Consider the following 26,871-nt stretch of genomic DNA (forward strand, 5'->3'; position numbering starts at 1 on the left):
ACAAACGAAAATTCATGATTACACATTAACATTGTGTTAACATCAGCATCATCTTTCAGTTGCATACATTGAAACCGAAATTGATTAACTGCATACGTGAAAGGTTGCCGGTAGTAAATTTCATCCTAAAATTGCTTGTCGGTTAGCTTAAGGGTATTGTGTATTCTGGTTTTTAACGTTTGAAAATCACACTCGTTAGGTACTCAAATGGGAACTGGAGTGGAAGCTTGAAAGGAAACACCACTGTCGTTGTGAACAATGGATCCATTTGAAAAAATAAAACCTAATGTGGAGTTCACAACTATCTGACTGCTTGTCTCTCCCAAGAATGTCATAGTTTTTTTGTAAGAGTTGGGTTGAGACTGAAACTTGTGCTTTCTTACAGTGTTAGGCTATGTCATATATATAGATGAGTTTTAATATCAGTGCTGTATTTTTTTAAAGATTAAAAATACGCATGCACATGCTTTCTGTATGTGTTGTCAACTACACCAATGACGTGACATGCTTTAGCTTGCATCAGATCTACATGTGTAGTCATGTTGTGCAGGGTCCTTTCACGCGCTTTATGTTAATGCAGACAACAATTTATCATACATGTTTTTTCACAATGTGTTGTCAACTCAGACTGATATATCATACATGCTTTTTTAGAATTAAGTAATAATTTTGTTGTGGATGTAAAAAATAAATGTGAATATCCAATTCAAAATGATCAGTCATTATAAATTTCATGTTCAATCATCATTTATGTCAACATAGTCTCTCTTGAACATCACGAAGCTCTTGTAATGCTGCATTATGCTAATATATAGATTTGGCCACGACTTCGCCTGTGGATGACAATTGCTAGACCATAATGCTACAGGCGGTAAGGGACAATGTTCTTTTAAATAAACCTGTTGTACATGCGAAAAAAGTGTTAACTCAATCCTACAAAACTCATTGCATAAATATAAAAAAAAACACTTCATATCTACAATGTACCCCAACAAAATGATTGTCATACACATGACCGATACAAATTATACGATGCAATGAAGAATTTGCCAGCAGTTGACTTCTAAGAGGAAAGAATGTCATGTTTTGTTGTTTAGACAAGGATACAAAAAATTACATTATACCTTGATGCAATGACATGTCCCATGTCCGTTATATCCATTCACTTATCAGTAGTCACCTGAATGAAACAAATATATACATCAAACTTAATTTCAAAGTAAAGTCTTAAAAATAAAATACATAAATTACATACCTTGGTTAACCCATTAACAAGTAGTGGCATCCTTAATTCCTTAAATCTCTCTATGCCACCAAAGAGCTTGATATAGTCTTATGAGAATTTGGCAAGTTCTTTAAGCAGATGGTTGCGAACCATCGACCAAGAGTCTTGACCCATACCTAATAAATCGGCAACCGACCGATATCCACAGTTACCATCAGCTTTGACATCAACGATCTTATCAATGAAGTCGTGCATAAATGGCTGAAATTGGTCCAGCATGGGCATCATCGTACTTCGATTCGGTTGCTCAGAGGATGATGCAGTACGCCTCACCGATGAATTGTTATTTTGCATAGATTCAAAGGCATCTACATACTCCCAGTAAGATGGATCGTGCTTTGTGGACCTTGGGTTCCTGCTCATAGCTTTCTTCGATGCCCCCTTTGTGTTAACCTTTGTTGGAGGAGGACACATCGAATTCTGATCAGGGTATGCAATTTCCCAAAGTTTAGTCCTTAGAGTAAACTTACCACAAACATCAAGTTCTTCGAATCTTTTGGATATTGTTTCCATTACATCCTTGATGCCCTCCTCGAGCTCAGATAACCCTTGGTCTGAAAAACTGAGTCTCCTCCAGAATATATGGATTGAATCCAGTGGGATGCAACCACCAACATATTTGGATAGCTCACAAGCACAAGGAAGACCAAGCGTGGTTCTCACCACGCAACCACAACTTGAGGGATTCTTGCCAGCATAGTCAACACGCTCTAATTCAGCAGCAACCTGATTTAAAGCATACCTTGAAACCATTCCAAGCAGCCTCCTATATAAGGTTTTTTTGAACACATGTCCAACGACATGTGTACTTGTTTCAAATGATGCTTTAATCTCTGTGTGCTGCAATGTAATCATGTTGTTCATGGCATCCCACACACTGCATAAGTCTCTAATGCTATTTTGTAACAATCTTTTTAAAGATGAGTGAGCAGATTCAACCCTGCATTTCAAATACACAAATAAAAATAAACATATACAATAATACAATTCCATAAATTCGTCAACGTTAATAGAAATAATTGAACAGTTTCATACCTGTTTGTTGTTGTGTTTCCTAAGTGCATCACCTTATTAGTCCAAGCGGAAACAAATTTTTCCTTGTGTGGTATTATCCATGTTTCCTTGACATAGTCAACAAATATTGGCTAAGGTGCGCAAGCCATTTTGAACTTCTTCAGGCATTCATCAAACTGTTGTTCTGAAGGACAATCAGTCAGAGATCCCCAACAATCCATGACATAATCCCAAGCATTTTTTTGCGCAATTAGTGATTTACATTTGGCCTTCACATTCTTGTTTATGTGAAAGTTGCACAACAAATTTGTGCATTCAAGGAATACATCCTTCACTGCATTCATCAATGCTTGGTCTCTGTCAGTGACAATAACTCCAGGGAGGGCATCACGCTTTAAAAAAAGGTCTCGGAAGCGTTGTAAAGCCCATACCAAATTATTAACGCGTTCACCCTCCACATATGCAAAACCGGCAGAGAATGTCATCCCGGTCGGTGTCACCCCAACAAAATCGAGCAGTGGGAGTTTGTACCAGTTTGTTTTGTAGGTGCTGTCTATCAAAAACACCAAATTACATGCGTTGACTAACTTCACTAAATCAAGGTGACACCAAAAGATATCATGAACCACGTCTTCATCCTTTATTTTGTGCCAATGAATATACTGATCACGTTCAAAAAGCTTCATCAGATCTTGCATTTCAAGATCGCTTCCTCTTATGGAAGAACGAAATGCACTTCTTGCATTGTATATCTGTTTAATGGTTGTACAGCTATTGGCATTGTGTTCCTTTAGAGTTAGCAGAATGTTTCTTGGCTTCACCATGGACTTCGTCATATCAGCAATAAGTGTTTTTTCAGCTTTAGTCAATCGCCCCGCATATGGATGTCCAACTAATGACTTGGTCAATTCATGATTATGCACTCCACAAATCAACTTCAACATCCAGCCTTCTCCTCCAACCACTGGCTTGCAACGAAGCTTGAAGGGACACCCACATTTCCTAGTCCCAATGTCTCTTCTGATAAATTCTTTTTTCCTACACCTATACTCGTCACTCCTTTCACAGCCAATTAACACAAATGTAGTCCTTCCTCTACTACCTGTGTTTGTGTCCGACCTTAAAATCACCGCCACAAATCTGTTTTCATGAGCCACGGATCGAGCCCACCGCAAAACATCCTCTCGGCACTCAAACACCTACAAAGAAATCCACATAATTTAAGTTTTCTACCAGTATTCATTTTATTAAATCTGTGACAAACATTAACATTATAACCTGAGAAGTGTTAAACGTATTCGAACAATCAACATGTGGTTCATTTGCACCACATGCTTCTGCATTTACATAATCCATATCCGTTCATTCAGACATTATTTCATACATCCACTCATCTTCGTCCATCTAACCAAATCAAACAAAAAATGGCCATACAAAAAAAATAGTAATTTAAAAGAAAAAAAGGAAACTAAATTCAAAAAATAGCAAATAGCAAAAATAAGTCTCTTAAGGATCAATTTGATCTGTAACAGACTTCCGGATCAAGTTGATCCGTAAGAGACTTACGGATCAACTTGCTCCGGAAGTTGGTGTGTCAATGTTACGGATCAACTTGATCTGGAAATGATCCGTACGTCCACGACAAACGCACCACCTTCTACGTACCTCGTTTGCCGTCGCCGACCACCGCAACGCACCTTCACCTTCACCACACCTAACCTTTCACAACGTACCAACGAACCCGAGACAATGCCGCACGAAAACCACAAAAACAGAGAAAAAAAGCGGACAAAAATGAGAGTTGTGTGCATTTCTGGAAAAAAAAAAAAAAGCTTTTATGAGGAAAAAATAGGCCAAGGGCATTTTTGCTATTTATGAATTTTGCTGGATGCACCAGCAAAAATGCTGGGTGCACCTAACAACACTCATAGTATAATGAGATTTGAATTACACGTTGGAAAAAGAACAGAGAAGGACGGAAAGCTGGTGCATCAAATCTCATTATCATTAGGCAATGCAATTGTACCTGAAAGATTTCATATTCTTGAGGGGAATAAACCAGAATATTGGGCACCAAAGTTCATGATTTGAGTTTATGCAGACAAATAGAAACGGTAAAGGACATGTGTTCACAATAAGATTTTGAGATCAACAGGGTTGAGAATAGAAAACTGAAATAGTAGGTCTGAAATATCAAAGTCGTGACATGGGACCCAAAGCAACCCAATTGTTACACTTTAATAATTTATTTTTCCATGTAATTGTGACCATCCTCAGATTTCACATGTAAGCACACAATTGATCTTGTTGAATGTTGATCTATAGAATAAAGTTCACTAGTGTAATCCAAATTGTAAAGGGCAATCAATGATATCATACATGATGCCAGGGATAACACATTGGTCCCCGGAAAAGAAACTTAGTCTTAGACATTAGCCTTATTAGGGTCCGTTTATTTTAGAGTTTGGCAAAATTTTAATTTTATTATAATTAATTTTGAATCGTTCAAAATTTGATTGTTGTGAGTCCAAATTAATTTTAATCACAGATTTTTCAATAGAATGAAATTGATTCTTGTAGTTTGCCAAAGAGAAGTTATTGTCATGATCCCTGAAGTTGATATGTGATGTAATGATCCTAAATAACAACCAAAGCATAGACCATTTCTGTTGGTCATAGACTAGGGACATCAAGAAATGGGAATAACCAGGGTTTCGATTGTTAGCAATAACTTTTTTTAGAGACCACCAAGAACTAACAACAACCAGAAAATGATTAATGGCATAATAGAAAGACCTAAATTTTCTATCAATGTCATAGAGTTGCTACATATGCTTGAACATAGCATGTAAATCTTCTTCAAGAAAGGTGAATGGCGAACTAATACTTCACCTTTATAGTTATTCCATCACTAAGCCCTTCATTGTTTTTTTTTGGGTCCATAACTAAGGCTTATATCTGAAGCATTTATAACTGAAACTATCAAACCATCATGAAGCATTCGCCACCACATAAAAGGAAAATGAAAGGGGAAATATTCATGTAAGAACAATATTTTATTACATTAGACCATGGACACCAACCAAGTGTAAGTCAGTACAATGATTTTCCCCATTGCATTGTAACTTTTAACAATAATTTAGAAAAGTCATCCTTGAGATATGAAGGAGCAGAGGAAGAATATGAATCTTTACTCTTTAGACTAGACAATTCCAAACAAAGAAACTCTTCTTAAGCAGCATGTCTTATATGCTATTGTTAAGAAGCAAAATATGATTTTTTGTTTGTTGTTGATAAAAATATAATGGATGTGAGACTAACCCTCAATTGAGTACTACTTCTGTTTCCAATTTTATAGGAAATACTTTCATTGTGTAGAGATTCTAAACTCTTGTAACATCTAAGTTTTAATACACAGCCTTCGGTAATATTCTAGGAATTCATGGTTTGTGTAACCAATTCACATCATCTTAAATCTATGATTTTGATCTCCTTAATTTTTAATTATAACATTTGATCTTGTAGTTTTATAAATTTATAGTTTTGATCCTCTTGATAAATTAACTAATAATTGTGATTATTAGAGATATTAAATTAATTATAAATTAAATAGAAATTATTAATCATTAAAAATTAATAAAGCACTATGAATCCTAATGTGATATTAGTGTGGAGTCACATACTAATAGAGGTATAAGAAATGTTTACGGAGAGAAAATAAGCAAATTACTATAAAAAATTAATATTAGTATTTTTATTCAATTTTTAAATAATTAATGATTTTAATTAATTTATAATTAACTTAATAACTCAATTAATTATAATTATTTATTAATAATATATCTGAATGACCAAAATCATCGATTTATAAGACTCAAGAGACCAAATATTACCATTAAAATCCAAAAATATCAAAATGATAGATTTCAAAATGAAAAGAAGCAAAATCACAATTTAACCTATTTATTATAATTCTCTAATTTTCAAAATCCTATTTGAGACATATCCTTTTTGTAATAAAAAAAGGCAACGTGGTGACTGTCAAATAGCCTTTGTTCCCCGCCGTCTCCAAAACACATCCACATAAAATGCTGGAGTTGGGAAATAAAAAGAAAGTCGAAAATAATTTTTCCGAACCAAAAGCAAAGAGTATTTACAACCAAACAAACTGAAAGAAAATAAAAAAGACAATTATTTTTAGGGTGATTTTTTTAACTTGAAAGCTGATTGATTAGAATCAATTTTTATTTATGTTTAAACTGATTCAAATCAAACCGGTGATATATCATTATCATATTTTAACTTAATTATATTTTCTAAACTTTGTTAGTAATTTTGAGTTGCCTCTTTTTTAATCAGAATTTATGTTGTATGCTTAAATTGATGGTATTGGATATTAGAAGGCTTGGATAATTTATTCATATTTCAAAAGTATTATGCTGGATAAAAATACTCTAAATGCAACCGACAAAGGACTGTGAAGGGACAAACTGATTATGGTTGGTATATTGGAAGCTCTTATAAAGCAAATTTTAACTTTTAAATATATATACAAGCTGTCACACAATTTCTACCCATCTCAATTGTACCCTGGGGATTATTAACTAATATGGAAGGCAAGTATTATTCACAATCTACTTTTATTAAGTCCTTGCCTATCTTAGGGTACTTTTAGCATTTTTATTCATGTAAATTCTGCTAGTTTTAGTTATATGCCAGCCCAAAACCAAGAGGAAATAATGGTTCACATGAATTAACTGCATCAGCTGGCTGATCAAGCTGTTCAACTCTTCTGAACCAAGTCACTGGTAGTTTACCTTTGAAGCCATGACTGCCAAAGATAACATCTGTGATTCCCTCTCCTTCACTTCCTGGCAACCAAACAGCAACAAGAGCATCAATCTTATCCAATAGCAATGGCTCTAAGACTAAAGGTCTTCCAGATATCAGAATAACAAGAGTTGGGATTCTGTCAGCAACTAGGCTTATGATATCTGCTCCATTTAAGGGGATTGTAAGCTCTGAATTGTCACCCAAGGTCTCGGCATATGGAGCTTCACCAATAGCTACAATTGCAAAAGAGAATTCATTGCGTTCTATGGTGTTCTCGGACGGATATTTCTCATATATAACTTCTGTTTCTGCTCCCACAGTTGCCTGCACAGCATCCAAAATTGTTGTCCCTGAAATGGTAGGTGTCATACATGTAACAACCATGTTTAACAAGGAAAATAGACAAAGAATAATATAAAGGAAAAATATTGCATTAACATTAGCGATTCATATAAATTAATCTTCATGTTCTCCATGAACATCTATTCAAGACAGACTGAAAAACTATACTTGATACTTGGGAGGGAATGAAAGACCAAATGAATTTATAGATTTATAAAATCAGAAATTACTCTACCTAAGAAGCCAAACAATATCATCCAAGTACTACACTACCATGGAGAATAAACAAAGTTTCTTTGATTTTGAAAGTATTAGCAGTAGCAATCGGAATTCTATAGGAAATGGAGAAATCATAATCACACATGCAAAGACTAGAGATTTAATGAGATTCTGTAAGTGTGCTTACGTCCTTGGGAGTAAAGCAAATGTTTTTTTTTTTTTGTTTTACAACGGAGTTACATCATAATATATAATGAGAAAAAGGATTATACATCAACAGTGTAAAAAGTTTTACACACTCATCCTATCACAACTCATCATGTATGGTAAATTGATTGACTTTTTAAATAATTATCTTAAAGTAATTTAAACTGTGATTTGTAATTGAATGTCAATATAAAACAGTTTTACACTGTCAGTGCATAGATATTAAACTCATATAATATACACGCACATTATCTTAAGGGAAGGAATCCACTTACTCCAATAGTAAGTGTTTAAACTTACTCCCATTCCTCACCCTTGATTATTTTAAAATCTAATAGTGTCAAATAAAAGGAGATTTTATTTCACGTGCCTTCTCCCTCCTTTGCTGTTTCCTTTTCCTTGCCAACACGAAAGACGCACTACACTTCTTTCCTTTTCCTTGTCATCTGATTTACAAAATGCAATTGAACCAACTTTTTATTCATCTTTCCAGCGGGTGAAGGCCACTAAAACACAATCCCATATGCATCTTATACATCAATAATGTGTTTGCTTTTGTATTGTTATCTCATTTTTGATAAATTTATACCATTGCAAAATTGCTAGTTGGATTTTTTTACAATATATGTATCAATAAAACATCCAATCTTGTTAAAAGGCTCTGACTTAGGTTTGATTGTTGCATTTTTTAATAGGACAAAAGCTCAATCTTACACAAGAAAATGCTTGACTCAAGATTTTAAAGAAAGAGCCTAAGTGGACTAAGCTGCATCAGACTTGCTAAACCAGAGTCATGCCGCAAGAAATAACCAACCATGATGGGACATTTTACAAGGCGGGAAATTGCATCTTCTATTCTGATTAGTCTCAAAATCACAGAATCCAGAATCACAGTTCTTCTCTCACGTAAATCCAACTGCCCTGTTTTTTCATGTTGCATATGGCAAGGAAAAGGAAACTTCTCTCACGTAAATCCAACTGCCCTGTTTTTTCATGTTGCATATGGCAAGGAAAAGGAAACGACAAAGGAGGGAAGGGAGAAGACACATGAGATAAAATTCCCTTTTATTTGACATCGCTAGATTTTAAAATAATCAAGGGTGAGGATTGAGAGTAAGTTGAAATACTTACTCTTGGAGTAAGTGAATCCCTTCCCTTATCGCGTACATTATCTTTATGTGTATACTATCTTAAATCACGTACATTATCATTATGTGTACATTATCTTAAACCACATACATAATATTTACATGTATATTATCTTATACTGCATACATCATCTTTATGCGTACAATATCACGCATACCGCGGGGGCTTTACCCCCACACCCCTAACCTGCTTCTTAATCCAACAAAGGTGGCCCTTACGCTTCGCTCCAACATTTGTCCTCCTATAAAATGAGTCATGCACAACAATCTCTACCTTGACAAATATTCATCCCCAAGGAAGATAAATAGTAAATTAACCTCAGTCTCTTGGGTTGGGGGGTCCAGTCACATCTAGCACTAATCAACATTCAACAAGTCCAAGCATTACTTGGACTAGTCAGTTGTGACCTCCTTGGTTAACATATCAGCTGCATTTTCTTAAGTGTGAACTTTCCTAAGTAAAATTTGACCAGATGTCATCAATTCTTTGATCTTATGGAACCTCACATCAATGTTTGATTTTAGCATGATACACCTATTTTTTTGTCAAATCAATAACACTCTAGCTATCGCAATGTAATTGAACTCCATCTGGCTCAATGCCCAGCTCCTTCGCTAGTCTCGCTAACCACACAGCTTCCTTGCTAACCTCTGCTACCGCCATATACTTTGCTCCAGTTGTTGACATTGTCGCAAGAGACTGAATAATAGACTTCCAACAAACAGGCCCACCTGCAAGAGTAAAGACATATCTTGTTGTAGACCTTTTGCCATCCAGATCACCAACATAGTCAAAATCCACATATCCCACAACTGAAGGATCACCTTGCTGACTGCCAAACATAATACCATGACTTGTTGTACCTTTTAGATACCGCAAGATTCACTTCACTAGGTCAGACATAAACTTGCAGACTTGGCTTACATCAAGTGTCAAATCCGGTCTAGTGCACATGATAGCATGCATCAAGCAATCAACTGCACTGACATAAGGAACCTTTGACTTGGACTCCACCTCAGCATCTGTCTTCGGACATTGACTCAAGTGTTTTGTCAATGGAGTACTCACAGGCTTCACATTGCTTATGTTGATCTTGTCTAGCACCTTCTCAACATAGCCAGTTGTGAGAACCACAATTGTCTAGATTTTCGGTCCCTGTGAATCTCCATCCCAAGAATTTTCTTGATAGGACCCAAGTCCTACATGTCGAACTCCTTGCTCAGCAATGATTTCAACTCATTCACATCACATATGATTACCATCAGTTAGTATATCAACAACATATGGTAGTAGAAAAATAAAAGAGTCATCATCAAGGCTCCTCACATAAACACAATAGTCATACTCATATTGCTTGTGGCCAATCCAAAGCATCTAAGAATCAAACCACTTGTACCATTGCCTCGGAGACTGCTTCAATCCATACAGAGAGACCTCTTCAACTTACAAACCAGCCGACTCAGTCTACCTTTACTGAACCCCTCTGCCCGTTCCATGTAAATTTGCTCCTCTAGACCATCATGAAGAAAGGTTATCTTCACATCCATTTGCTTCAAGTGCAAGTCATGACTAACTACCAAGGCTTGCACCTCCTTGATAGAAGTGTGTCTTACAACTGGGGAGAAAGTCTCATCATAATCAACCCCCTTCTGTTGTGCATATCCCTTTTCTACTGGCAAGCCTTGAATTTTACCCTTCTTATTCTAATACCAGAGATTTTCTCTTGTACACCCATTTGCACCCTATGACTCTCTTGCTTGTAGGAAGCTTAACTAGCTCCAACGTCTGGTTCTTCTCTAAAGACTCCATCTCCTCCACCATAGCACCCATCCATTTGTCTTTCTCCTGATTGTTCATAGCCTTTAGAAAGGTAGAAGGATCTCTAGCACTAATGAGAAGTGCAAAGGCAACCAATTTAGCCAATTCTTCAAACCCATATCGGACGAGTATAATGGTGCGAAGATCTCTATCTTTGACAATATTGTACTCCTGATGCATTCACTTGGACTCACCTATCTAGGCTCAGTTGCGGGTGTGGGCTCAAGTCTTGAACTGCATGGTTCTACCCTCTCAAGAATAACCAACAATTGCTCAAAGTCCACTTGAATCTCCATGGAGCTAGGGGAAGCTCCATCAGACACTGACACAGTTGTCTCAACTACCTCCAGTAACATGGATTGCTCATCAAACATTGTATCCCTGTTGATCACTATCTTCTTGGAAACCGGATCCCAAAACCTGAACCCCTTCACACCTTTGGAATAACCTACGAAACCACACTTTTTTGACTTTGGATCAAGTTTAGATCTCTCATAACTGGATATATGCACAAAATCATTTACCTGTCCCAACTTCCTCTACAACTTTCCCATCTGATTATGCTCGTGGTGATTGGTTGAGTAGATATGCCATATCCATCACTTCTGCCTAAAAGCCTTTAGAAAGGCCAGGTTGCAACCTTAGACACCGGACACTTTCAGTAAAGGACCTATTCATTCTCTCTGCAACATTATTCTGTTGTGTTTTCTACATTGAAAAATGTCTCTAAATGTGATGCTCCTTACAGAATTCTTGGAACCGTGAGTCTGTGTATTCCGTGTCATTATCAGACCTCAAGTACATGATCTTTCTGCTCGTTTAGTTCTCCACCTCAGACTTTCACAACTTGAACTTCTCAAAGACTTTAGATATTTGTTTCAAGAAATACACTCAAACCTTGCGAGAAAAATCATCAATGAAAGTTTACGAGAACCACCCCAAAGACGAATCTCTAGTAGGACCCCACACATTAGTATGCACATAATCTAGAATCACTTTGGTGGTATGTTTTACAGCTTTAAACCACACTCTAGTCTGTTTCCTAAGCACAAAGTACTCAAACAAGTCCAACTAGCATCTCTGAACTCCTTCCAAGAGTCCTCGCTTATGAAGCTTCACCATCCCACACTCACTGAGATGACCCAAACACAGGTGCCACAATCTGGTAGCATCATCATCATCAGACCCAACAGATGCAACTCAGCCAATAACAATGCTCCCCAACAACCTATAATATTTCCTACAGTTTGTCGTGCTTTCATCACAACGCCCCCTTACACACTCTGAGGGTATCCTAATTTCCATCAATTCTATAATTGAAACCATTCGCCTGCAAGGTACCAAGTGAGGTCAAATTTTTCCTCAACTCAGGGATATGTTGGTCATCACACAATGTTCTACTCAACCATCATCCATAGCAATTTGCACCTATCCCATTCCAACAACAACACACGCTTTGTCATTATCCATATAGACACTATCAAAATTACCTAACTTGTATGTGGTGAACCACTCCTTATTGGGAGTCATATTGTAAAAACATCTAGAATCAAGAATCCATGCATCTGTTAACTGATTGCATGAACTAGAGAGAACATCTCCCTCACTATAGTAAACATCTCTCTCACTGTAGTAATCATTAGTCTCTATCACATTTGTTGAGTGAAATGCCCTTTCACCAGATTTCTTCAACTTTAAGAAATTCCTATTGAAATGTCCATTCTGCTTGCATTTGTAGCATTTCATTGTTTTCTTGCATTATCTAGACTTGGACTTCTTTCTCTGCCTACCACCGGAACCCTTGCCTTGTGTCCTTCCACGTTCTTATTTCCCCTTCACATACAAACCATTGCCTTGCAAACATCCTGCTGCATTTCGTCTCCGTTGAGAATGAAACATATGTGTAGCCTGAATTGTTTCACTTACAGACCAATTGAGTCTTTCCCGTAAGTTAAGGTTGTCACCAAATGTTCCTAAGAAGAAGGCAAAGAACACAATAGAATAGATGCCTTATACTCTTTCTCAATCTATACCTTGCCAGATCGTTGATAATTTGATTGAAGGCATTCACGTGTTGTTGGAGATCCGAACCCTTTTGCATCTTTATCCCATACAGTTTCTACTTCATATACAGTTTGTTTGTCAGCAATTTTGGTATGTACTAACTCTCTAATTTCTTTTGTACCTCGCCTGGAGACTTCAACTCCATCACGTGATAGAGGACCACGTCAGCCAAACACAAGCGTATGGTTGCCACAACCCTCTATTGCAACTCCTCCCAATCCAAAGCCTTCAAATTATCAGACTTTGAGTCACACAGTGCCTTTAGAAGACCTTAATGTGTCAACAAATCCTTAACACGCCTCTACCACAATCCGAAATTTGGTCCCGGATTTAAGCATCATTTGATACCAATTGTTAGAAATAGCAACAGGAATTTCAAAGGAAATGAGAGAAATCACACTCACACGCAAATACAAGAGAATAAACGAGGTTTGACAAGTGTGCCTACATCTTCGGGAGGAGAGCGACTGTTTTTCTTCCCTTATTTATAAACAATGGGATTACATCACAATGGGATCTCGGTCCCTGGTTTATCTTTTGCTAATTGGTGTGTTGATCCTCTCATTTGTTTTAGAGTACTAGTATAATCTCTATTGCTAGTATTTCTTCCTTGTAATAGGCGAGAACGAAGATGCTTGCCAAAACAGGAGGACCTACTAGAATAGGCGAGAACAGAGATGGGCTATAGGCTCTAATACCATGTTAGATTTCAACTTAAAACCAATTGTCACTAAGTGAAATTGTCCAACAGATATATAAGCTGCAACTCGAGAATTGAGGCAAGCAATGTGGCTTGCTAACAATCTTTATGCGTATAGTATCACGCGTACCACAGGGGCTTACCCTCACACTCTCAACTCACTTCTTAACCCAACAACAGGTGGCCCATATGCTCCACTCCAACATTTATCCGCCCATAAAAAATGAGCCATGCACAACAGAAAGTCAACAAAAAACTTTGGAAAAGCAAGAAAAAAAAATAATGGCTTACCAACTGTGATCTGCCCACTCATTCCATACCAAGTTTTAGTCCAACCTCCACATTGATATCCAAGATCATTGGCGTGTGTTCCAGCAACAAGGATTTTCTTAGCATTCTTAGTCAATGGAAGAAAAGGTTTGCTAGGATCTTTTCCATTTTTCAACAAAACCAAGGACTTCTGAACTGCTTCACGTGCTAGATCTCTATGTGGCTGGAGAAATTGTATTATGTTAAAACAAACTTAAAATTTTCAACAAGTCATGATACTAACAAACAATTAATCAGGGAACACAGAAAATTAAAATGCCACGAAATGGGAAGTGCATAATTAACTAATTATAATATAAATGTAAAAAGGAGTAAGTGTTACTAATTTGTGTATGGCAAATTGAGTCACTAACATATAAGGATAGATTTTTCCATATATTAGGAGAATTTGTGAAAGCAATAAATACTAAAACAAAGTAATCCATCCATAAGGAACTACAGAAATAATCTTTTTGATGATGTGTGGGAAACTCCTATGGGTATAAAACTAGATTATGATTTAACATTCTTGATCAGAAATAGAAATATATTTAAATTCTCAAATGAAAACTTAGCCTAAACAATGGGAAAGACAAATTCACTACGAGCCAAGTTATTGCTTACCTTGCAACCAACTATATCTAACAAAGATCTGTCACTTAAAGGAAATTCGAAAAGACCAGCAGCGAACTTTACTCTCAAAATTCGCTCAACAGCATCATCAATTCTGCTGATAGGTACTTCCCCTGATTCAACTAGGGAGGTCAACTCTTCAATGAAAACTTTGAATCTAAAAGCCACCATCACCTGCATATTTTATTGAATAGATGGAAACAGATTAAGAAAAGCACACTATGATAAAATATTCTTTTAACCGAAGATCTTTACCATGTCAATTCCCGCATTGACAGCAGAGGAGATGCAGTACCGATAATCTGATCCATGAGGCAGGCACAGTCGGTCAAGTCCTTCCCAGTCAGAAATCACAAAACCCTATAACGGCAATGGTCTAGGACTTGGTTAAAAAAAATTATAATCAAAACCAGAAACATAAGAAAATGAAACACAATTTCAGTTATTGCTATCATATCTTGTTACAACTTTCCTGAAATTGTCAAGGACAAATTGTTCTAAAAGCTTAAGTTGTTAGGTGGAGAAAGCTTGCAAATGGTTTTTATATCTACCATACCTCTTCTCATGATCTTTTTGGACTTGAAGTGTAGACAATGGCGTGGGCCTATTATAACATCTGCTAAAAATCATTTTTTATTAGAAGAGTAGGGATGGTAAGGATTGAATCCTTGACTGCTTAGAGTATGTTTTGGGTGAGCTGTAAGCATTTACAAACTTGATTTTGAATGATCTTGATTTTAGAAAATTGTTTTTGGTTAAATTGAAATGGTTTTTATGTTAGAAAAGTTTTTATCTCAAAAAGTTTGTAGTATAACTTAAGTGTAAAATTTTGAACTCAACACAAAAGCTATAATTTTCCACTTCTAGTCTATTGTGCTTTTAATTAGGAACAAAATCATGTTTAAAACAACTGGACATTCTTAAATGGGGATTTGAGGCTAGGTTCCCCACCACAAATCCAAACATGCTATTAGTCAAAGAAGCTCTGGTAGTGTGTCAAGGGACAATTATCCTAAAAGCTTGAGCTAATAAGTGGAGGCTCTTATATTGTTTTTAACTTTTTATATCTAATAAAAAGAAAACATGAAGAGCCTCCATCTTTTCAACATGAAAAGAAAGAGCATAAAATGGAGAAATGCTTTTGGTCTTAATCCATAACATACAGAAAATATCTGCTAAAGTATAAAATTGGGTAACATATTTTTCAAGCATATTGATGCAAATGCAACTTGAAAATTATCCAGTAATAAGGAGATATATTTATTAGGGATATTTTACCTTAAAACCTAGCTTATCTTTCAAGATTTCAGTTATAAGAAAATGGTCAGCATGGAGTTGGCGTCCATTCCAGCTAGAATAGGAGGCCATAATGGTTGAAACTCCCTGGGAAATGCAGTCTAAGTAAGGTGCCATGTGGATTATCTCTAAGTCTTCATAAGATAATATAGTATTTCCCTCATTCACACCTTTGTAAGTACCTCCATCTCCAACAAAATGCTTGGCACAGGCAATGACATTGTTCCTGAAGTATAACTTGAACATAAGATGACGATATTGATAAAGAAAATGTATAATAATTAATTTTGTTAAAGTTTTTTGAAATAATTACAAATTCATGCCATGAGCAGAGTGAAGAAATAGGAAAATATACAAAAGGGAAAATAGGTAACAAAATATTAATAGCCTGAAAACTTCAGGGACTCATATTTTACAACTGAACTAAAGGGGGGGAAAATCCCCCTCCTAAAAATGTGAATTATAGAAAATGATATATAAATGCTGTAGTCATCCTGCTGTCAAGTGTCAATATAAATGGTTATTGGGACAATAATAGTTAATTTTCAATACTTTTGAACAAATATTTTGTTAAAATTTATATGAATGGCTTTTGCCTACCTTCCAGCTACAAAAGGGTATCCATGTTCATGTCCTTGTGGAGGCTGGCCTTGCAAACCTGAAACAATGGAAGTCATCTTTCTGACTATTTCAGTATCCTCGCTATAACACTCATAGCATCTTCCCCATCTAGGATCATTCAAGACCTGTATGTTTAACCAAGTGAATTGCCATTCTCAGAAAAAAAAAAATAAAGGAAAAATATGCAAGATATATTTTGATCATCTTTCTTGTTTTAACTCCTGCTTGGAACTGATTTAGAAACAGATGCAAATTTTTTTGGATAAATGTAATAATACACATCAGCAGTTTTTTAAAGAAAAAAAATGCATAAACTATAGAACTGTACATACAATCTATGAGAACTGATTGAAAAGTCCAGGATTCTTGGAAAGTGTTGTAATTGTCATGCAAAGTATATACAGAATTCACTGATGAACATCAAAGATTAGTGAATAATGTGTACCAGGGGCAAAACTTTGCTTTCTTGCAAAATTTAAGAAACTTGCACATAATGAAGATCCAAGTGATTCTAGTTTCTAATTTGCAAAAGCAGCATGATCTATGTCGCTCTCTGGCATAACTCATCTAGACATAGAATGACTAGCTGATTGCAATTTCTTACCGCCACACACGGAGCAAAATTATAGTGAATTCCGCAAGCTTTAACTTCAAGTGCTGTAGCAGCTCCAATTCTTTGAACTAAATCGCTGTCCCTACAAGCATGCCATAAGTGAAAAGTAAGATTTAATTTCAATGGCGAAAAGAGGACTCCTATATCAACTCAAATGCCAACGTAATTCAGCATTCCAGGACCAGCAAAATAAATGCAGCACAATCTCTGATGAAGTTAGCATCTTTGTTTTTTGTGCATTCCCCTCTGTTCAGTACAAGAGAGCCATTCCCCACTGAAATAATATTAAGCTTTGCTAATTGAGTTTAAAAGCACAGAGAAAAGTGAGTACTAACCTAGTAGCTCCAAGGCCAATATTGTGAGGAAATATGGTAGTGCCATAGACACTATTATTACCATGAACTGCATCAATCCCATAGATGAGAGGTATTCCCAGTCGCGACTGAAGAGCTGATTTTTGAAAGCCATCCACCATATCAGCCCAATCAGACGACAGTGCATTTTCAAATGGTGCACTGCCACCAGAACTGAGTATGCTCCCTATAGAGTGCACAAATAATCAAACGCCACCCTTCAAATTCATTTCAAATTCCAACAGGTTCAAAGCTTGAACAAAATGTAGACACAAATGGACCATGTAATACATCGATACAAAAACATCACCAATGTTCCCATTTTCAAGACACACTCTCAATAGGGGTCCCTCAAATTCATTTCAGATTCCAACAAGTTCAAAGCTTGCACAGAATGGAGGCACAATTACACACCCAAGCATCAAATTTCCCATTTTTAATACACAATCTCTATCGGGGTCTCTCAAATTCATTCCAACCTCCAACAAGTTCAAAGTTTGCACAAAATAGGGTCACAAATACGCACAAAAACGTCATCAAATTTTCCCATAGACATATATGCTAACTGTAAAAAATTTTAAGACACGCTCTCAATTGGGTCTCTCAAATTCATTCCAACCTCCAACAAGTTCAAAGCTTGCACAAAATAGGGTCACAAATACACACAAAAACTTCATCAAAGTTCCCATAGACAGATATACTAACTGTAACAATTTTCAAGACACACTCTCAATGGGGGTCTCTCATCAAATTCATTCCAACCTCCAACAAGTTCAAACCCTGCAAGAAATGACAAAGTGGAGAAAGAGGTTAAGGTGTGTGTACCAATGGAGAGATCTCTAATGGCAGAAGAGGTGGCAACAGTGCGCTCAATTTGGGTCATCTGACCAATCTTCTCCCTCAGAGTCATGCGAGAAAGAAGGTCCTTCACACGAGCTTCAATTTGCTCTTCGGGATTCTTGTAAACGCAAGCCATGGCTCCTTGGTTGAAGGTGGTTGGGGAGTGACTAGTGAGTGTGTTATTATGTTTCTGTAAGCAACAAACAAATGATGAACACAACATAACAGAACAGAACAGAACTCAATTTGGTGTTGTCCTCTTATATATAACGGATAACGAAAAGTACATACACTACTGTCAACGGCTTTGGCTAACAAATGATCTTGCTCCAACTTTCACTTGAAATTCTACTCTATTGGTCAAAGTCCCTCTATTTTCTTTTTGGTAAATTTGTTTTGCCCTTTTTATTGTTGGAAAAAAGGGATAAACCCCAAGAAACACTAAAAGGTAAAAATGGCGAAGAAAAACGGTAGAAGATACATCGGGCAATACGGCATTAGAAACAAAAGAAGGAGCAAGTTAAAAAATACGTAAACCGATCATCAATCGAATGAGCATAACCAGGTAGCCTATTGGTCACTTGATTTTCTTCAGGAAGAGTTTGGCTCCAGCAACTTTACCATTTTCTTTATAATTAAATAAACGAAAAAGAATATTATTAAATGTATTTCCTTTCTTTTTTAACATTCTTGCTATCTAATTGTTACCTTTTCTATGTGAAATTGCTGAAGTTATGGAACATATATAATTTCGATAGAATTTGTTTCAACGATGAAGGAAGGGTACAATAAAGGGTGATCAATATGTGAATTACATTTCGAAAAGTTGAGTTGGTTATAGAAGAAATTTATTTTGATTAAAGTTAATGTTTTTGACAAGTCTATTAAAGCAAGTGGGGTTTAAAAGCACCCAAAAATAAGATTATTTTGAATTTTGGAATAATAGTTGAAGCGGTTAATGGAAGAAGTTATGCATAACCATCAAATAACATTAGATATACTTAGTTAGCAAACTATTGTATACATGTGGAAGACATAGAATTCGACAGTTACTATTAAAAGTTTATAAATAAAGCCTCCGGCAACCATTTTTGATGGATTTGAATCATTATTACTTAAATCTTTAAACACGGGCAACTCTGCACATCGAAATTGGCTACTAGTTCAGTGGTCATCGTGTATGTATTCATTCCATTCTCAATAAATTCGCGTTTCCTTATTTTACTGCATCTTTCTAAATCATTTACTTTTATCAATCTTCATTTCTTCTTTGACTTGTTTTTATCCCGTCTCTTTTACTTATCAGTTATCACATGAAATACGTTAATTGTACTCAAATATTACTATAGAAAATTATCAAAATCAATACTTACATTGAAAGAACTATTATAGAAAAACACTTTGAAACCATTTTACAAATTATTATATGAAACAATTGTGATCATCTATGGATATATTTACTGAAATTAGTATTACTATCTTTATTAATTATGTTTTACAGTTTGAATTGTGTAGGGACTATAAGGTACCTAAATTCTCAAAGTTTGCAGGAGAATTAGAAGAATCTATTGTTGAGCATGTAGCCCATTTTCAAATAGAATGTGGTGATTTAACAATTGATGAATTTCATAAAATAAAATATTTTCCTAGTTCTTTAACAAAAAATGCTTTTACTTGATTCACTACTTTACCACCAAATTTGATATATACATGGGTCCAACTCAAGAGTGTTTCATGAACATTTCTTCAGAGGTGAAATTAAGGTTAGACATTTTCATAGTGAATCAATTTAAGATTATTTAAATAGATTTCTACAAATGAAATCTCGTTGTTATACTCAAATTCTTGAACATGAATTGGTGAGAATTGTAATGACCCGCCTCGTCACTACAATATCACCACTCTAATATGCAATAATTTCAATTTTTAAATGAAAAACTCCCTTAATTTTTTCTTATGAAAATAAAAGTAATTTTGTCTCGACATACATTCACCAAACAACACGCCATTACTTAAGTGAATATATATATATATATATATAATCTGAGATTTACATCTTTAACTCAACAAAAGAAACTTGAACCAACTATGGAGGAGTTGATTAACAAAACACAACTCTCTCCCAAAATAATCTCAACATCATCACGTCGGCTCGGCGACTCCTCAATAGAATCTCACTTTCTGCACCCTATTGCTGTCATTCTGCTCCCACAAACAAGGTTCGCGATTATCACAAGTATCAACCACACGATACAAAATTACAAGGGTGAGTTCATTATAAAAGGAACCAATACCAAATCCAAATAACCACAATTAGCAAGAAACTTAGGCAAACATTATGAGCTTACACAACATTCGTTATTCAACATCCACATTCATCAATTACTCATCATCCATCCATGGATCCAATCAATACTGCACAGAATGATACATGCACCTGACCTCAACTCTCAGATGCAATGTGGTACGTACCATCAACCAAGGAAATAGCCTAAGCGTGTTCACACGACACCTCACTTAGGAAACTATGCAGTAATTGTCGAGACCACCCAGTCGTGCACCGTAACTCCCCCCCCCCCCCTTAGTGATCAGCTTAGGCCACAAGGGAGTTCCCTACCAGGTGACACACCCCCTAGTACAAAGTACATACTGCCATAGCTTATACTATTTCCCGTGTCATATGAGGCATGGACCATAGGCGTCGTTAAGTACCTGACCATGGATGAATTAAAGTGCCTAAGCATCCCCTCAGAAATGCTTAAATCCTTTAACCACTCTATTTTCCCCCACAAGGGACATCCCACAAGGTCAGCGCACCCCCCATGAACATACACAACATACGGGGTATGAACGTGGGCGTCGTCAAGTACTTGACCATGGATGAATTAAAGCGCCTAAGCATCCCCTAAAAAATGCTTAAATTCTTTAACCACTCTAGTTTCCCACACAAGGGACATTCGACAAGGTCACTGCACCCCCCTCCACAAACATACACAACATCCAACGTATCGAACATGGGCGTAGTACATGACCATGGATGAATTAAAGCGCCTAAGCATCCCCTCGGAAATGCTTAAATTCTTTAACCACTCTAGTTTCCCACACAAAGGGACATTCGGCAAGGTCACTGCACCCCCCATGAACATACACAACATGCACATGTCAATGCATTTCCAACATCATCAACATTCCATTTCCATATCATTCTCAACATAAACATCATCTCATCTCTATGACATTATCAACAACCACAACAACCTCATTTTATATTAACATAATCATCAATAATATCATCAATTCATGTTGACATGTCCACCATTAACAACGTCACCTCATATCAATTTCATCACAAATATCACATCACCACATATTTTTCATGCCTGAGATTCACACTCCCCAGGTCTTCAAACAACACAAGTCAAATAGAGACAATAATTTTATTCATCAACAATAGATATATCGCATCCCATTCGTCAAAAACATAGTTTTTCTTGAAAAACCAGCATACACATCAATAACAATTATATCACATCCCATTAGTTAAAAACATTGTTTTCTATAAAGGAAAAATTAACATGCAACAGGGGCATACATCCCCATAGTTAGGTTCCTTGACCCTAACTATGGTATCAAAAACGGTAAAATTTATAATAAACTCCTATCACCTATCGTGAGCTCCCCGTCGGTTCCTCTTTGCGTCACATAGAGGTCTCTCTCTAGTTCATGCTTGACGGTCCAACGCGAGTCTCTCAAGGAAAACCATGAAGGTCAGACCAGGGCTTCATTCTCAACCGAAACCGCGAGGCAAGTTTGGAAGATTCCGCTCCGATTGAAGGGTTCCTCTCGGTGTGGGGTTTCAACGGAGAACTACGCCGGTTCGTGGAGGCTACTGGTGGTTATGGGTGGTGAAGAAGAAGATTGGGACATTGGAAATGGTCTTGGGGAAGAGGAAGAGAAAGAAATGGCGTTTTTCCAAGGCTACACGAAATACAAAGGCTGGAACACTTAAGTGCTTCTGCTCTTGGAAAAGGAAGCGTTTCTCACACACTAGTTGTTGTATTGAAGATCGCAATGGTCAGATCGTGGACATCTGTCCTATGAACCGCCATTCCAAATTTTGAGAAGATCCAACGGTTAACAAATGCAGGAGGGTACTTTTACCGAGACAACTTCAGGTAGCTTCCTTGAGAAGTTTTTCTCGATAGGCTTCCTTGAGAAGCTTCCTCGTGAGGCTTCTTTGAGAAGTTTCCTCAAGAGGCTTCTATGAGAAACTAGAGTTTTAACTATCCACACCCCTCTAATAAATAAGCTCACCTTCTCAAAAATAAAACACGGATAAAATAACACAATAACTAAAATCAAACATAAATTATAATAACTAATAAAATTTCAGTGTTACAAGAATGGTTACTACAGACCTAGATTTTTTGATTTGTAAGAAATTAGGGATATGACACAACAAATAAAGTAAGAAGGATTGAACAAATAAAATATGAGAAAAAAAGAATAGGAAATTCAATAAGAATAGAAGGGGAAAATATCATATGTAGAAGCATACAAAGTTAATGATAATGCTATAAATTTAGATTTCGATAATGAAGAAAATGAAGTATGTGTGACAGAGTTACAACCAGGACCTCCTTGTACTTCTCAAATGTTAAAATTATAGTAAAAACAAAAATTTCCTAATTTGAAATATAGTTTTGATGTTACTAAGACAAATAAATGTTTTTGTGTACTTTTGAAAAACAAACAAATTACCCTTAGTAATGATCATAAAATTCCTCCTTTTGAACAAATAAAGGAAAAAAGATATTTTAAATTTCATAATGTTTTTGGACATTAGGCTAATAGTTGTTTGTGTTATAAAGATATGGTTCAAAAGGCAATAGATGAAGGAAGACTGGAATTGGAAGAGAAACCCATAAAGATAGATATTGATTTGTTCCATATTGAAGCTAATTATATCGAGCCCATCCAGATCATGATAGTGGGAACCTTGATAGGGTCGTCAAAGGTAAATACCTCTTTTTTGAAAAGGAGGTTAACCGGGCTTTAGAAGAATTCGAAAAGGAAGAGGAATCATTTTTTGTGCCTGTTGGGGAATCGTTGGTTGAATTTCTGTCAAAGAAGCAAAAGGTTGAAAAAGAGGTGATGTTGTGTCCTCGTTATAGTGTTGTTTTTGACAAATCTACCGCTAAAGCTTTCAAGGCTTCACAAATTCAAAAGAACTACTAGAAAGTTCTGGAAATAGACACTAAAGGAAAAGGAAAGCAAAGCATCAATATGATTATGAGCCAAGTGCATAGGCCATATAGTTTCTCTTAGAGGAAGACTTATGTTCCTCATGCTTTCCACAAAAATCAAATACCACTATATTATGAGGTATAAACTCTTCGACACTTTTACCAAACCTCTGTAAAATGATAATAGAAAGTGTAATAAGAATGTTTAATAAACTTTTATGGAGAGAAGTATAAATACTTGGTTTATACTGGTTCGTTCTACCTGAGCTACGTTTAGTTCTCCTTTACTCACTTGTAAAGGGTTCCACTAATCAAAACTTGATTACAAAACAAGTATTCTAACCTACCACTCCTGACTTTACAAGTATTCTTAATTCCACTTCTGGTGCCTTTGTAGACTCTCCTTGAATCTAAGAACCCAAATATTGTTTAACATTAAACCACTCTTGGCTTTCACAAAACAAATGTTTGAATGAATACAAGTATTCTTAACACTTAAAGAGTGAATATATAGTTATGCACAACTAAAGAACAACTTTTCTTTGCAAAGGATAAATGAATGAAAACACTATATATCATCTAGTGTTTTTAGCAAAGTTTTACTTCACGTATTTTCTTGCACTCTTGTTCTATCTTTTTCTCATTTTTTTCATCATTTGCTTCATTGAGGGAGACATCCTTTTATATACTTCAATGAAGTATCCGTTAAAGGATCAACGTCAATATCTTGAAAGGATCGTTATCTCACATAGAAGAATAAGGCAACGTGTCAAGCTCTGAATGACGAGGATTTTATTTGTAGTATAGACAACGCCATGTGCTTTTTGTCCATAGTGAAAGCGGCCTTTAACATAATATTCCATGGAAGCCTTCTATTCTCTTCTATACTGTTCTTTTAGTAAATTAAATGTTAGTTATTCAAAAAACAAGAGAGGCAAATAGAATTCGAATAAAATAGTAAGTGGGTACTTCCCTTTTTTGGATATTCAGTCTATACCTAACAATCAATTGTCTAACTGTGGAGGCTCAAGTGGGTCAAGTCATAGTCGACTAGTGGCGCTTAGGTTGTTACGCTCTTAAGTAGAAAGAGTTGTGCCTTGACTATTAGCTACAATTTTTGGCCTAGTGGTAAGCGCTCAATCCAACAATTGGTATCAGAGCCAAGGTCACAAGTTTGATTCCAGGGGGGCAATTGCTGAGGGGCATTGTTTGCCAAGTTGTGGCATCAATTGTCCCATGGCAAAGGCTTAGGTGGGTCAAGTCACAATCAACTCGTGGCGCTTGGACTATTACGCTCTTAAGTAGAAAGAGTTGTTGCGCCCCCTGACTATCAGCTATAGCTTATGGCCTAGTGGTAAGTACTTGATCCAACAGATGGAACTTGGTTGTACAAAAAGTAACAAGGGACCCTCCTAGTGGCAGTTGCATAAGATGGGAACAACAAAATTCTTCCAATAACCTTTGTCGTTGTCGAGAGTGAAATAGAGGAAGTTTGGATCTTCTTCCTCAAAAATTTGAAAAGGCATGTCACACCACAAAATGGTCTTTGTATGATTTCAGATAGACACGAGTCATTATGTGCACATGTTTTGCATTCGAAACATTGAACAAAGTTACATGAGAAATTTGAAGAACAATAACATAGAAAAAAACTAATTATCAATATGGGTGAGTGTCAAGCTTCTTTTTCTTCATATTAAATATCACTTAATTTTGTATTATTCTCGATATTGAAATTGTATCTTTATAACTACATAGCATATGCAAGGATAGAATCTACGTTCAATCACTACTACAACAATCCGAGGAAGGAAACAAATGGTGATTGAGCTATCAATTGGCTTAGGAGATTTTGCAACAAAAGTGCACTCTCGCAAGAGATGACCAATGATGGGGACACATGACAACCAATCTTGTTGAGCCAATCAATTCAGTACTCAAGAAAACAAGGAAGTTGCCAATATGTGTGCTGCTTAAATTAACTTGATGCAATCCTACCCCGCAATGGCATTGGATAGAAGACTCCAAGTAGATTGGGCCAGAGATCCAAGGGAAGGCCCTAGGGTTCTCATGAGCCTTAGGGTATATTTTGAGCCCATGGGTTAAGTATGAGCCCGCTTATCTTTGTAAATATTAGAATAGGTTTTTTTCCTTCGTTTAAGCCTTGTATTTTTGCCATTCTAGTAGTATAGGGTTTTACCCTTGTATTTCGAGGCATTTTGAGTAGTCTTTGTAGTAGGGACTTTTTTTGTATTTTCATGTATTTTGTCATGGGGGTGAGCTTAGCTATTATAGGGGGTGTGTAGCTAAGTTCTAGCTTCTCATCTCAAGGAGGTGAGCTTAGCTATTAGAGAGGTGTGTGTAGCTAAGCACTAGCTTCTTTAAGAATCTTTTCAAGGAAGCTTCTCAAGGAGGTGAGCTTAGTTATTAGAGGGGTATGTTTAGCTAAGCTCTAGCTTCTCAAGGAAATTTTCTCAAAGAAGCTTCTCAAGGAAGTTTTCTCAAGAAAACTTCTCAAGGAAGATACCTAGTCTATAAATAGAAACATGTGTAACACTTGTTGTAACTTTGATGAATGAGAGTCTTGTGAGACACAACTCAAATTTCAACTTCTCTCCCTTTTTCTTCCTTCAATTTCATGCTCTCCCCTCTCTCTTTCTCTCCCTCTTTCTTTTCCTCCATTGAAGCATCCTCTCCAAGCTTCTTATCCAAGGCTCATCTTGGTGGTGAAGCTCCTTCTTCCAAGGCTTATTCCCTATTGGATGGTGCCTCCTCTCACCTATTCTCCTTTGTCTTCTGCTGCATCTCCATGGTGGAAAATAACCATTAATGGACCTCAGAGAAGCTCAAAGATCCAGCCTCCATAGATGCCCCACAAGCAAGCTTCCATCAAGTGGTAATGAGAGCACAAGAGCTTCAAGTAGGTGCTCCTTAAACCTCCATTAATTTTTTGCTTTACCTTCTCTTCCATTGTTTTTTCTTCATTTTTTCTCCATGTATCTCCTCAAATGTCTTGTGCTAAATGTTGTTAACATGATTCTTTAGAGTTTTCACCGATTAAACTTGCTATAGAAGCTAGATTTTATTTTCTATGGTTCAAATTTCTTGTTCTTGTTCTTGAACCATGAATTGTGTTGAGTTTAGGTTCTTTTGAGTTTTGTCTTGTTATTTTTTGTGGCTGAATCCTAAACCATAAAATTCTTACAAAAATATTAAAGTAGAAGAAAACCTCAAAAATCTAGAGTGACTTGTTCACCTATTGTAGTTTTGTCATAGAAGTAATGTCTAGTCATGAAACTTGTCACATAAGATTTCTTATGTTGTGTTGT

The 26,871-nt window shown here is 36.2% G+C and overlaps 1 protein-coding gene across 2 annotated transcripts; it reads right to left on the minus strand.

Annotated features, from left to right (window-relative positions):
- Window positions 1-6,777: 6,777 nt before the first annotated feature.
- Window positions 6,778-18,905, minus strand: LOC100819117 (beta-glucosidase BoGH3B). 2 transcript variants are annotated; one of them, XM_014764105.3, is made up of 10 exons: window positions 18,588-18,905; window positions 18,282-18,486; window positions 17,439-17,643; window positions 17,095-17,185; window positions 16,470-16,615; window positions 15,852-16,095; window positions 14,829-14,933; window positions 14,565-14,747; window positions 13,923-14,124; window positions 6,778-7,482 (listed from the first exon to the last, which is right to left on the minus strand). In XM_014764105.3, exons 2-10 carry the CDS (start codon window positions 18,430-18,432, stop codon window positions 7,004-7,006), a joined length of 1,806 nt encoding a protein of 601 aa, XP_014619591.1. In that variant the 5' UTR covers window positions 18,433-18,486; window positions 18,588-18,905; the 3' UTR covers window positions 6,778-7,003. The 2 variants fall into 2 exon arrangements, with proteins under 2 accessions (XP_014619591.1, XP_006591200.1); XM_006591137.4 differs by having other exon boundaries at window positions 18,282-18,901.
- Window positions 18,906-26,871: the final 7,966 nt, after the last annotated feature.

Source organism: Glycine max, chromosome 11, assembly GCF_000004515.6.
Source record: "Glycine max cultivar Williams 82 chromosome 11, Glycine_max_v4.0, whole genome shotgun sequence".
Taxonomy (NCBI): domain Eukaryota; kingdom Viridiplantae; phylum Streptophyta; class Magnoliopsida; order Fabales; family Fabaceae; genus Glycine; species Glycine max.